The sequence below is a fragment of the Rhamphochromis sp. 'chilingali' genome (genome assembly GCF_963969265.1).
Source record: "Rhamphochromis sp. 'chilingali' genome assembly, chromosome: 16".
Taxonomy (NCBI): Eukaryota; Metazoa; Chordata; class Actinopteri; order Cichliformes; family Cichlidae; genus Rhamphochromis; species Rhamphochromis sp. 'chilingali'.
In genome coordinates this window covers 16,284,157-16,296,597 of record NC_137943.1, presented here as the reverse complement: position 1 = coordinate 16,296,597, position 12,441 = coordinate 16,284,157, and the positions used below count along the sequence as shown (strand labels likewise).

The following is a 12,441-nucleotide window of genomic DNA, read 5'->3' as shown; positions in this document are numbered from 1 at the left end:
TAAAAGAAATATATACTTGGCATAAGTGTTATTTTGCATATGCAATAGTGCAATAATGCAGTGCAGTAGATAAAAAATTTTGATGCTTGAGTGGTGATTTGTGTTTTATGTTTGTGTAAAAGCTGGAAGAGAAAAACAAGTCTAGAAAACAGCACAAACTTTAGTTCTTGTAAAAATCTGTTTCTGTCTGTTTGTCCTGGATCTTATCACATGATCCTTCTTTCCAGACAAACAGATCATAGACTGGGTGTGTTAAGTCTCTGATGACGCTACTAGATTCAGATTTAAGTTCGGGAAGTATGTCCTGGTGATATGATGGGCAAGCTTTACTACGTGGTGCACGTCCTTGCATTCCATGCAGTCTTGGCTCTAGGTGACAACAGTGTTTATGGCACTTCAGTAGAAGTTGATAAAAACCCACTGAGGTAGATTGATCAAGCTCAACTTCCTGAGAAAGTTTGTTGATTTTATTGGATGTTTCAGTGCTTTGTCATCAAGCCTCCCAGAAACCTAATGTTCACATATTTAGCATCCTAATCCAACTGCAGTCATAATAGCTTTTATTTATATAAACAAATGAAATATTGCAGCTGTAAAGATCCAAAGATACTCACCCAAGTAAACCCTGAAATATGTGTGTCTGATTGTTGAACTGCTTGCTCCTTTCTGCCCAGAGGATCAAAGTAGGTGGATAATTGATTGAGAAGCTGTTTCATGGCCAGGGGAGAGATGCTCCCTTCTTTTGTCATGACAAATAAATTGAATGAAAGATCTGGAGTTGATACAAACCTATCGAACCCACATTTAGTAGCTGTTCACTGGAACTCTAAATATAACTAAGTGACCAAGACAGTCCAGTATGCTTTTAAAATGAAGGAATGCGCTGGCCAGCTCAGCAGCATCAAAAAGCATGGAAAACTGTGGAGAGGATAGCTTACGTGCATGATGGCAAAATTCTACTCTCAAGAACGGGAAGGCTTGATTAGAATCTGCTAGAAAGCATCAAAAAGAAATTCTTTGGACAGATGAAATCAACATGAACTTTTACCAGAATGGAAAGAGAACAACATGTACAAGGAAAGAATCAGCCCATGGTCCAAAACATACTGCGCTGTCTGTCAAACGTGGTGAAGGCAATATCATGGGTATGTATGGCTGCCAGCTGAACCAGGTCACTTGTGTTTATTGATGATGTGAATGCTGATAGAAGTAGCAGGATGAATTATCTGTGCAGAGGATAATGACTCGGGCATACTGCAAAACAAACCCAAGAGTTTATCAAGGCAAGGAAACAGGATGTTCTTCAATGGCCAAGTTAGTCACCTGATCTCCACAGAGTGGAGCATGATTATCAGTTACTGAACACAAAGCTTAAGGCAGACACACCTACAAAGAAGCAGCAGTTGAAAGTGACTTCAGGCAGTCAATATAGTATCTATATTTATGATTATGCTAGTTTGGCTGCTTTCTTTTGAGCATCAAGTGCAGCACATTTTTAAACCCACTGTAGATTTGCACTTCAATCACATCTTAACTATTTGACTTAAAATTCACAGTGGTGGTGTATAGAGGTAAATGAAAAAATAAAAAAGGATCATTATCGAAGAACTTATGGACCCAACTGTTGCTTTATTCATCCCAGAAAAAAAATAAAAATAAAGGTAAATCAGAAAAACATAATAAATAGGTAAAAAAGACAGAATGGTATAAAAAAACAAATATCTGAAGAATTTAGAAGCTAATCTGAAATATAAATAAATGCGATAAAGTAAAATAATTGTACATTTAAATAAAAAAAGTTTATAATTACATAATATTATTTGATTAGTACAGTATTTCAAAATGAAAAAAGCCAATGCAGAATTTAAAACTGTTAAGTGTGTGGATACCTGTGTTTAAAAACCCACATAGTCAAACATTTAGAACATTTCAGTCCAGCTCTGCAGTGCTGTGCGCATTTAAACACAGACACAGAAGCATCACTCCCGTTTTATCATCCGCATCATGTGACAAGATGTTCTGCGTGATTTGCGTCAACTGCAGACACTTGCTGTCAAAGACCTATGTTAGATCATCCCCCACACATACACACCCCAAAACAACACACAGTCCTTTATAGACGGAAATGAGGTCAGCTCCCTGTAGTGTAACTGCTGTTTTTTTACTTTGGGATGGTCTGTGATATATTGTCTCTAAGATATCATGAGCACATTGAAATGATCCAGATAAAATTCCTGAGAATTACATCTTCATTTGATTTCTTCTACTTCTTGTCTCCCTTATTTTTTGTGCAAACACATTTAGTAACTAAGGAAACACACAGATGAGGTCAAGTTATGGCATGTCTGTAACAAGCAGTACTTGGACATTGTGTGTAGGCCGTCTCAGTGTAAGTTCAGTGTGTAAGTTTTTCTTCTTAACTCGAGTAAATTAGGTTGAAAAAATTGAGGGAATGGATGAAGAATGGAGATGATCTTGAGGAAGGCTGCTGAACAGCTAAAGCACCAATTATTGATAGCACATTGCCTGTACGTGCTAAGTGAATGTGACTGGTTGCTCCCCATCATTTAATGCTGCTGGCATTTACACTCTTAGGTTATTCACTGGCTCTGGGATTTGTGTTTTTCACTGTGAATGTGAGAGAGCAACAGAGAGAAAGACAGTGAAAGAAGGACCAGGACAAAGGGACTGCCATCAAGAGTGTTTCTCAGGGCTACATCAATTTAATTGCAAAACCTGTTATAATCCATCATGTTCCTTATAAATCACAGCTAAGAAAACTGAAGCAGGATGTGAATCTTGTAAAGTCTGTCCAAAACAGTGCAGATAAAGGAGGCATGCACTGTAGGGCTTAAAATTCATGTAATGCATTGGTGTTTGGAAAAAACAGAGGTTTGCTTAGTTTATCTCTCATTTTCACCCACTTTCATTTTCTACCACTGTACAACATTGTGCTGCTAGATTGCCAGAGAAGCAGTAATGTCCACACTAAACAGTATCTAGTTTGCTACCATTATACAATTAGCACTTTTTTGACAATAGGACATTATTATCTTTGTCATATTTTTGTCTTGTCCTCTTCTGTATCATTGCACTTCCTGTTCCTTTACCCCACGTCCTTAGTTCACTTCATTTCTTTTCCACCCTTTGTTAGCACAGCTTAGCCAGAGCAATTTAACTTTAACCCCCACACTCCACGTGATTATAATGTTACGTTATCCATTGAGTCTTTTCTGTCGTCCGTAGCTATGATCAGAGGGTTAAACTTTTCACAGTCAGTTAAAATGACTCTCACTCAAGTCAAGTGAATCCAGGCCTGGGTTGACGGGAGAGAGCAGTAGGAAAAAACAGCATGGAACTTCCATAACCCTAACCTTAGTAGTAATGCTTTCTGTGTGTGGCTGCCACCTTGTCTGGCTCGAGGAAGCTATTTATATAGCTGCTGGTCTCACATTACCAGACTGGTGAGTCTAGGGTCTAGGTGAAAGCCTGGGTCGTACTCTATGTGTTAAGTATAGGAGTATGGACAAAGATGGACAAGCAGACTTATTTGACTCACAACAAGTAGGCATGCAGAATGGTACCACCCTGTAATGACCATTTGTCAGGTTGGTATGTGAAATTTCATTGTGTACAGTTGGTGGGTCAGACATTATGTCAACCTCTAGTGCCAAATAGTCCTCTTGTACTTTATCTGTTTAACCTTAATCCACTGTTCAAGCGTGTTTGAGGGGGTGTGCACGCGCCCGTGTGATTCCTGGTGTTCCATGGATGTTTTTCCTCGGCACCGGCGACTTGTTGTCGACACACACACACACACTCGCACTACCGTCGGGATTATGCTGCTAATCTCTCCGATCCCACAGCGAGCGTGCACACCCATGCGCGCGTGCAGATGCGCTGACATTCTGCATTGTGGTCTGAAACGGTATCAGTTATGCAATGTCGGTCATTACTTGGAGCCGTCAGTTATGTCAGTGTGTCGCAGTCACGCTAGTTTGTCAAATGTGCTTTGGCAGAAAAGTAGGGAGATTTAACAACTGCTGCATGTAATGCATCCTGAATTCCGATGATGCATGCATACTTCTCCAAAGTATCAGTGCAGACAGTTTAAGCCTGAAAGAAATAAAGCCAACACTTTTAGGTTCACTGTAAATTCTGCTTTTAGCTCCAGAGCTTTAATCTTTGGATTGTTTAGTTTCGATACATTCACTGATCTGACTTCTCAACATGAATACATATTATGCTCAGACGCTGACTTTACTGCATTTTTGCAAAGTAAGAGCAGAAATGCAGCATTAGGGATTCTATGTCATTCCAGGTATTTTCTTCATCCATCCATCCATACATCCATCCATTCTCTGCATCTTAGTCTTCCCTTTTTTGGGGGGAAACTGTCTATGCAGAGAAGCCTGAACTACCTCAACTATGTTATTTTCTATGAAAAAAAGATGGGCCTTTTTTAGTACCAGGTGACATTATTTGAAATGGCTTATTCACAGTACAAATAAAATGTTCAAAAACAGGCTCAGCAGGCATCAATGAAAAAAAAACTACCTTACATGATTATTTTTTCTACCAGTGTAAAGGACAAAGGAACCAAAGTTTGCATCTGGGGGCATGGCCTAAATCTTCCATGAACATCATGAATTGCCTGAATGTACCATCTGAAAACTGCATACAGTGTCTCAGTCAGCATAACAGCTGCAGCGGTTAGCACATTTTCAACTGGTGGGACAAATATAGCATCAAAACTTGTTGTGTCTGTTTATGTGAAATACACTGCCACAAATGGCTGTGGTGGTGTTTATTTGTATTTGTATTTTTTTTCTCATTAAGATGTTTTTAGTGGCTACGTGCATAAGGAAACAAAGCATCACTGAAAACTGCCTCAGTTATGGTGACCTATCTGAACAAGAACAAAAAATTTGACCTCTGCTCCCCGACTCCCAAACTAGTGGTGTTTTGAATTATTCTTAATTTCCTGTTGGCCTCTCTCTGTGTGTCTCATCATCTCTACAAGCCTTTGACCGTCAGTCTCTCACATGCTTTATCTCAGTGTGCACAACCTTATTCTGCCTTCCAAGACTAGTGTTTAATAGGACCCTTCCCCCCTGGTGAACAATGATAAGCTAATGGGCAGGGAATTGCTCACTATTTAACGGACGTGTCTGTCAAAAGAAAAGGGATTGCTGTGGAGTGAACACCTAGTTTATTTTTAAACAGATAAATTTGGTGGGTGGTGTATGCATGTGAGCCATTTTAAGCAGTGCCAGATTATTGGCTTGCTATGTTTGTACTGATTGGCCTTGCAGAAGGTGGTCAATTATTGCAGAGCACCTACTTTGTAAACTCGCATATGTTTGAAAATACCATTTGAGGGTTTTTTGTTGTTGTTGTTGTTGTTGTTGTTTCTGTTTTTAAGATCTTATAGATGTTTGGTTTAATTTTATCTCAATGCAATAAACAAAGAGTGGTTTTGTGGTAGTAAAACATGTTCTAAATCTAACAATAGGAAACAATCCATTCCAAGGATCAGGTTCCCGAGCACAAACAGAGCAATATGGTGTATGCGGTTAAGTGCCAAGAGGATTGCTGGAAATTAGACACTGGGGAAATCAAACAACCACTGGCTAAGTGGATAGCACCACACTGAACACTCTGCAGTCTATTTACACCTACCGTTCAGTGGCCAATCATTCAGTGATGAGGGTATGCACATCCTCAGCAAGAGGAACACAGAGCAGCATTGTTTTTATTTTGTTGGTTTTATTAAAAAGTTAATAAAATATGGACCCGTCATTTTCTCTGTTCAGTATAAGTCTTACTTACTGTGTGAACACATGTATTTACTACCTAAATGCATTAATAAATGCAGCATCAGTGAGTGCGTAACAGAAAGTGGATGCTATGATTTCTTTTTTTTAAATAGCCATTTTAAGCATTAGCATTATTTCACCCTTTAGATGTTTTTCCCTCTACATGAGTGGGGCTTCCCACTTGAAAATGGCCCATCCTCCTCTGCTGATTACCTAGTATCCTCTAGCTGTGGGAGTGTGTGTGCATATGTGTGTAGCCTACATGTGAGTGTGTGTATGCGTATGTGTGTGAGTGCTTAAGCGACTTTAAAACGAGAAGAGCCACAACTTCCTGTCAAGTATATATTTCCTTTTGTACTTGGAGAGTGGCTTAGCGTTGCTGGCACCCAAACAAACACACACACTCACACACTCCAGTTTACTGAGTCAAATGGAAGAGAGTGCTTTGTTTGTATTATTAGCTGACTATTAGGTTAGTCAACTGGAAACATAATGCTCTGTTACAGGTGACCTTTCTCGCTGTACAGTAGATGTGTCTCCAGGGCTGTGAGACTTTGACTCGGTCGGTTCCCACTGCGAGTGTTGTGGTTGTTACAGTGAAAATCCTCACAATGTTGTTTACACCACAGCTGGTATCAAAAACAATACTCAAACCATTTGCTGTGATTAATCACGATTAACACTGAAGCTTTAAGCAAGTGAATATTTAAGTGTGAAAACTCAAAATTAATGTCTATATATGTCAATATCTATAAGCGTCTATCTATACAGCTAGATCAAAAGATGCACTTCCAACATAGCTCAGTGAGACCGACTAGAGAGAGATGCACTGCAAGTTAGAACTGAGTGTTATATGCTGACATTAAACTTCCTGCAGTTCCTCCTCAAGTCTACTTTTTTGTCTGTTTTTCATAACTAGAAGGACATGGGTTCATAGCGCATAAACAACTTTATGCTTTGTCATAATGAAATGCCTGACTCGCAGAGCCCTATAAAGCGCGCCTCCCACTTCTAGACAGCTTTCAAAGTAATTAAACAAATTTAGCTGTGTCACTTGTATTTAAAAAAGTACAATAAATATTTGAAATGAATTCCAAAATGACGTGTTAATTTAGACAGCACTAATTTATACATAAAAAATTGACCCTCTGAAGTGGCTTTAGCTGGAAGCTTCACACCTCCTGCTATATGTGTGTATGTGAGTGTTTTGTGCGTCAGCATCTATTTGTCCACTCTTTTTTTAGTGATGCAGTGGAAGAAAAGTCTGCAGTCTCTTAATACACATGTGCAATAAAGCTGTCCATTAGAAGGTGCTGGTAGATTGCATTCAATTTGATGCACAAAAGAACAGCATACCTTTCCTGTCTGCTGTCTGCCCTTCGGTTTTCTCCTTTCTCTTTGTTAAATTTCATTTCCTATTTCTCGCACAAATCGCAAAGACTTTATCCAGGTCCTCCTATCCTATGGTCCGTGGGTGTGAGTCACATCATTATCAGTGAGAGGGTGCTGAGAGACGGTCAATGTCACCTTCTCTGGTCTGCAGAGCTTGTTCTCCACTTTGGCGTTTGAGGGGGACAATTGCCTTTAATTGCTTCACTTCAGCGCTGGCCTGCATAAGGCACTTAAAAGACAGAGAACTTGGTTGCCACTTAATCAGTGAAATGCAAGGATTCTTGTTATACACACAAACCCACTCCACTGGCTGGAATACACAACTGAGGCTGTGGACAGGATGGGGGTCCTCAGTGGGCGACTGAAAATACAGCTACAGTAAATGAAGGTGAATCACTTGCTTGTAACTGTTGAGGCAGTGTGCACAGAAATCACTGGCTCTGATGTTGAAATAGATGGCAGAGTCCATCTCATTGATTTCCACGTTCTGCTTATAGAGTTGCCCTGAGCTCAGAGTCTTCTAGATGCATGCTAATGTCAGCTCGAGGGACATTAATCATTAATACAACACCAGTATGTGTTTATTGAATTTGCCTTTGTGCACACCATGTGAAGCTCAGCCATGTGAGCTGACATAATATGCATTTCAAGACGTGTCAGAACCAGCAAAGCTTTGTTTGTCAGACTAAAGCTTAGACAACATATTTAATTCATGTTAATACGAAATACTAAGACGTAGTTATTCATCGGCTTATATTAGACTTGTTATTGGATTCTAGTCTTTCACCGATGGATAGAGCGGATAAAAGATTTTTAAAAAGTGCACATAGTGTCATGCGCATATTATTTTCGTGAAATATATTGTTCTTGTGTTTTGTGTTAGACCTCAGTAGCACAGGCTTAGAAATCACTTAACCTCTGGTTGCTGCTAGTTGCAAAGAGGTTGCTGCACCACACAAACCTACTTGTGATTGCTTTGGTTGCTTGCAGATTGCAGTGGTCACACATAGTTTGCATGAACTAGCGAGTGTTTACTTTTCTGCAAACACTCGCTGTTTACCCTCTGAGCTGTAGTGAAATTTGAAAAATTTAGTAAACCAGGAACAGAGGATGTTCACCTTGAGATTAAATGCTGTGTGTTATAGATGCAACCAACTTATTTCAAATTGCACAACTTTAACGTTGAAGGCAGACCGTTTCAGTTTTCTGGTTTTCACAATTTCACTACCAGTTGGCAAGCAGTTAGCAAGCGATTGCAGACAAGTCCCGCTTCCATGCAAACTGCTGTCGACCATGGCAACCAAAGCAATCACAAGGAGCTTTTCCATACAGCACCTTGTCTTTATCACCAATGAAAAAAATAGCTTTATAACTATTTCACAAATTGTTTTAAGTTGTGTCTCAGTTTGGGTTGATTTTCAGGACTTGTTATTGGTTTTACACATTTTAAGGTTAAGACAAGTTATTAGCTTAGGCTGGTTTAGGTTTGGGTTAAGGTTATCTTTAGGTCAGTAGATATATTTAGTTCTAGTTCTGCACACTGAATGACTGTATGGGATCATGGATCATTATGGGGTCAGTTTAACCAAGCAAGCATTTCCTGATGCAGTGTTGCTATTATTATGCTGTTTCACTAAAATTTATTTTGTAAAACACTGATTAAAAGAAATGTAAAAATGTACGTGGACATGGACGTGGATGTGTGGGGGTGTCAGATGGTTTGTTTTTTTTCAGCAAACACTAAATAGTTTATCCTATTTTCATCAAACGTCACAAAAATTTCATTCGCCTTATGTCTGGATTGAAGGAATTTCCATCTTACATCATTTGTCCTGATTACAGCTGCAGCTTGACTGCAGCTTTAATTGCACTGACAGCCTCCTTGTTTACAGTAAATTCTCGTATATGGCATTTGACTGTGTGTGTGTATGAACGTCACAATGTCTGAAATAGTTTCCACCTACTTCCCTTTTTTTTTCAGAGTTGTGCATTTGTGTGTGCATGCACTTGTCTCCAAATGTAGGCACAGGAATGCGTGTCAGGAGTGCTCATTAAAACTCAATGCCGATTGCCGCTGTACGACTGCCACACAGTTCACCACGTCTTGCAAGGAAATCAAGGGGGCGAATACACGCAGCTCTACCTCCTTGACTGCCAGCAGACCATAAAAAAGGCCATAAAAACAGCCACTGTAGTTAATTTAGTCCTGTCATGTTCATAGCGACTGTAGAGTATTTTAAACAGCGGAAACACAAAAGCTTTTAATCTCAGTTTTGTCATTCAGTGCTGACTCATGGAATCTGCTAATGACATCTTTCTTTTTTTTCTTGACTGTTCTTTGTCACCCCCTTTTATCCCCTTTTGTTCTTTCCTCCACCACCTTCACTTTCTTCTTTTCTGCCTCCACCTGTCCTTTGATAGGCGAGCACCTGCGCATCTGTCCTCAGGGTTACACCTGCTGTACCAGTAACGTGGAGGACAAACTGGCCTCGCAGAGCCGCACCGAAGTGGAGAACGTAATCAAAGATGCCGGGCGCTCCTTACAGATCTCGCTTACCGGACAGTACAAAATCTTCGATGGTGAGCTTTTTGTATTTATGATGCAGAGTATATGTCTGTGTATTTTGTTTTTTTCATTTTAAACATTCACTGACGCAACAGACAAACTGACAAAAAGCGAAGGAGATCAATGATAGTTTATCTCAAAGTCTACAAAGTTTACAAAGATCTGCTGTCATGCTTCAAAAGGAGCAATTTGCAGTTAACTTTAATTAAAACTTTGTTTCCCTTTTGCTTTGATATCAGTAAAACAAAGCACGATTTAATGCAAAGGGTCAGAACCACAAAAAATGAACAAAGTCATTTAAACCTTTGGTGGCTCAGTGGTTTAAAATGCTTCATAGAAACTGACTGAGCCCAAACAAAGGATAAAGACAAACACATTTCACAGTGAGTTGATAGCGTTCTACAATATTTAATGTGTGAAAAATGTTACTTTTTGTACAGCATGCAAATGGTTCAATCAGTTGGAAATCATTAAGTAAAGTGTCATATCATGTTAACTGTTGAACACTCTTGTATACCCCATCAACAGACTAAAATTAAGATACACTACAGTGTAAAACAGCTGCGCCATCCTTCATTTCTTTATATTTTCTTTTCAAGGAGCCATACTTTCTTTTCGTTTTTTGAATAGCAGTTCTCCAGACTGTCTGAAGGCTTTTCAATGTTTTTCTTTTGGCATTCACTCATTTTCAGTCTAGCCTTTGTACATGATAATCATTATCGAAGTACTGGCTTTTTTGTTTGTTTCTTAAGCCACTTAACACTGACCTGTGAATCATTCAGGCATTCAAGGACTTTACTTGCACCCTGTCATAAAAACACATAATTTATTGCCATTTCTTTTGTATGTAATGTTTTTGCACCAACAGGGTGAATCCTAGAGCGCTGAAAAATGTATCTCAGCATTGTCCTTAAAAAAAAAATTGGGAAAAAATTAAAGACCCGACCTGAGAGATACCTGGTCCTTCAGTTGATCCAGTCCAGCCCAGACTTCAACATTATTGAGGCATTGTGGGATCATTTTCAGAGAGAAAAGAGTAAAAGCTGCCAATATACAAAGAAAAGATTTGAATGTCCTTCAAAAAGTCTGGAGAACTAGTCCTGAAGACTACTTAAAGACATTATAAGAACTTGTGCCCAAGAGAGTTCAAACCGAGTTGGAGAACAAAGGTGATTAACCCAATATATTGAATTTCAAATGCATTAAATTCATACAGTCTCTGTATTTCCATTTATATTTGCACATTTCGATAACTCACTGCACCTAGAGGTTTGGAAAGTACTATATAAGATTATTATTATAGTCTCAATCACTAAATCTGCTCTACACCTTGAAAAATGATACAATAAGATCATAATAATATAAAATGTATGAGATTTTAAGTACAATGTTATAAGTCTGAGGGATGGGAAGAGAGAGAGATTAAATGAGTGCATTGGTACACCAAGGCAATTATTTGTGTGTAATGACTTGCTCCAGTTAATAGAAGGGTGTCTCTGTGCTCCACTTCTTCCCCTTGGCCAGACTGTGACAATGGATCTGTCAGCCGAGACTCTGAGCTTGGCTAGTTAGCCTGACCTTTTCAGATCACAGTGATTAGTGGCTGAGAGACTTTTGTTTACTCTTTTTCTATTGCTCTGTGTCCTTCGTTCTCATGGACCCTCCTTTTCGCTCACGGCGCCGTTGCTGTGAGCCACCCCGCTCCGAAGCAAAAGTACACAAGCACACAGAAAGCAATCCAAGACCTACAAAATTCTCTCCATTTTAGCTCGTCATCCTACAGTTCTTGAACTTTCCCATTCTTCGGGGAGACACTTCATTTAGCACAGCAGAGCCAGTAAACAACACAGTCCACAGACGCACACATTTAAGCAGCACTCAGCTACAGTCTCTAAACATTGTAATGATTTGCATCCAAAAAATTCTAAGATAAACACACACAGACGCACACATCCCGAACATGGTTGGTTGTGTTCTGTCACAATGAGGTCATTTTTGGAGCTTGTTTTGTGTTTGTGTATGCTTGCCAGACATGCTGTTATAAATGTTTGATAGCTGCTGTTGCTTGAGACAGTAAATTAATTAGACTGCTCTGTTTTGTTGATCACAAATGTAAAAACATTTGTACAGCCTCTGTTCCCCACCCACCAGACTCCTTTCAGTTTTGTTTTTCTCTGCCTGTTTTTCGTGTTCCCTTATCTTACCCCAGTGAGCATCATATGGCGATGCAGAGCTGACAGAGGGAGAAGTATATGTGTGTTGGGACCTCGAGGCCTGAAAACCATCTGCTAAAGGCCGTCTTCTCAAAGAGAGCTGAACGATAGACTGGGGTTAATTGGACCATAATGTGTCACACTTGCAACCACATGACCAGCAGTTTGGCAGGATAAAACAATTTTTTCCTAAAGACATCCTGTTGTTAGCCTTTGCTGTTGTGAAGTGGAAAATAAGACACGTTACTTCTATGTCAGACTACGGTTAAACCGCTACTGTTACATTTTCTTTTGCATTGGAGTGTTTTAAAAGTGGGGTGTCTGGATCAAGAGTCCTAAACATGAAGTATTTTTGCAAAGTTAAGGGAGATATGGTCAAACAGATGAGGAGAAGTAGATTTTAGCCATATTGAGAGGAGCATTATTTGTTCAGTGACTTGACACGGTACCA

The 12,441-nt window shown here is 39.4% G+C and overlaps 1 protein-coding gene across 2 annotated transcripts in view; it reads left to right on the top strand.

Annotated features, from left to right (window-relative positions):
* gpc1b (glypican 1b) overlaps positions 1-12,441 on the top strand; it is a 60,048-nt gene that overhangs the window by 25,248 nt on the left and 22,359 nt on the right. For both annotated transcript variants that reach the window (XM_080861763.1, XM_080861764.1), the window contains exon 4: positions 9,633-9,791. In XM_080861763.1, the coding sequence (XP_080717889.1) occupies positions 9,633-9,791 (159 nt within the window). The remainder of the gene's footprint in view (positions 1-9,632; positions 9,792-12,441) is intronic.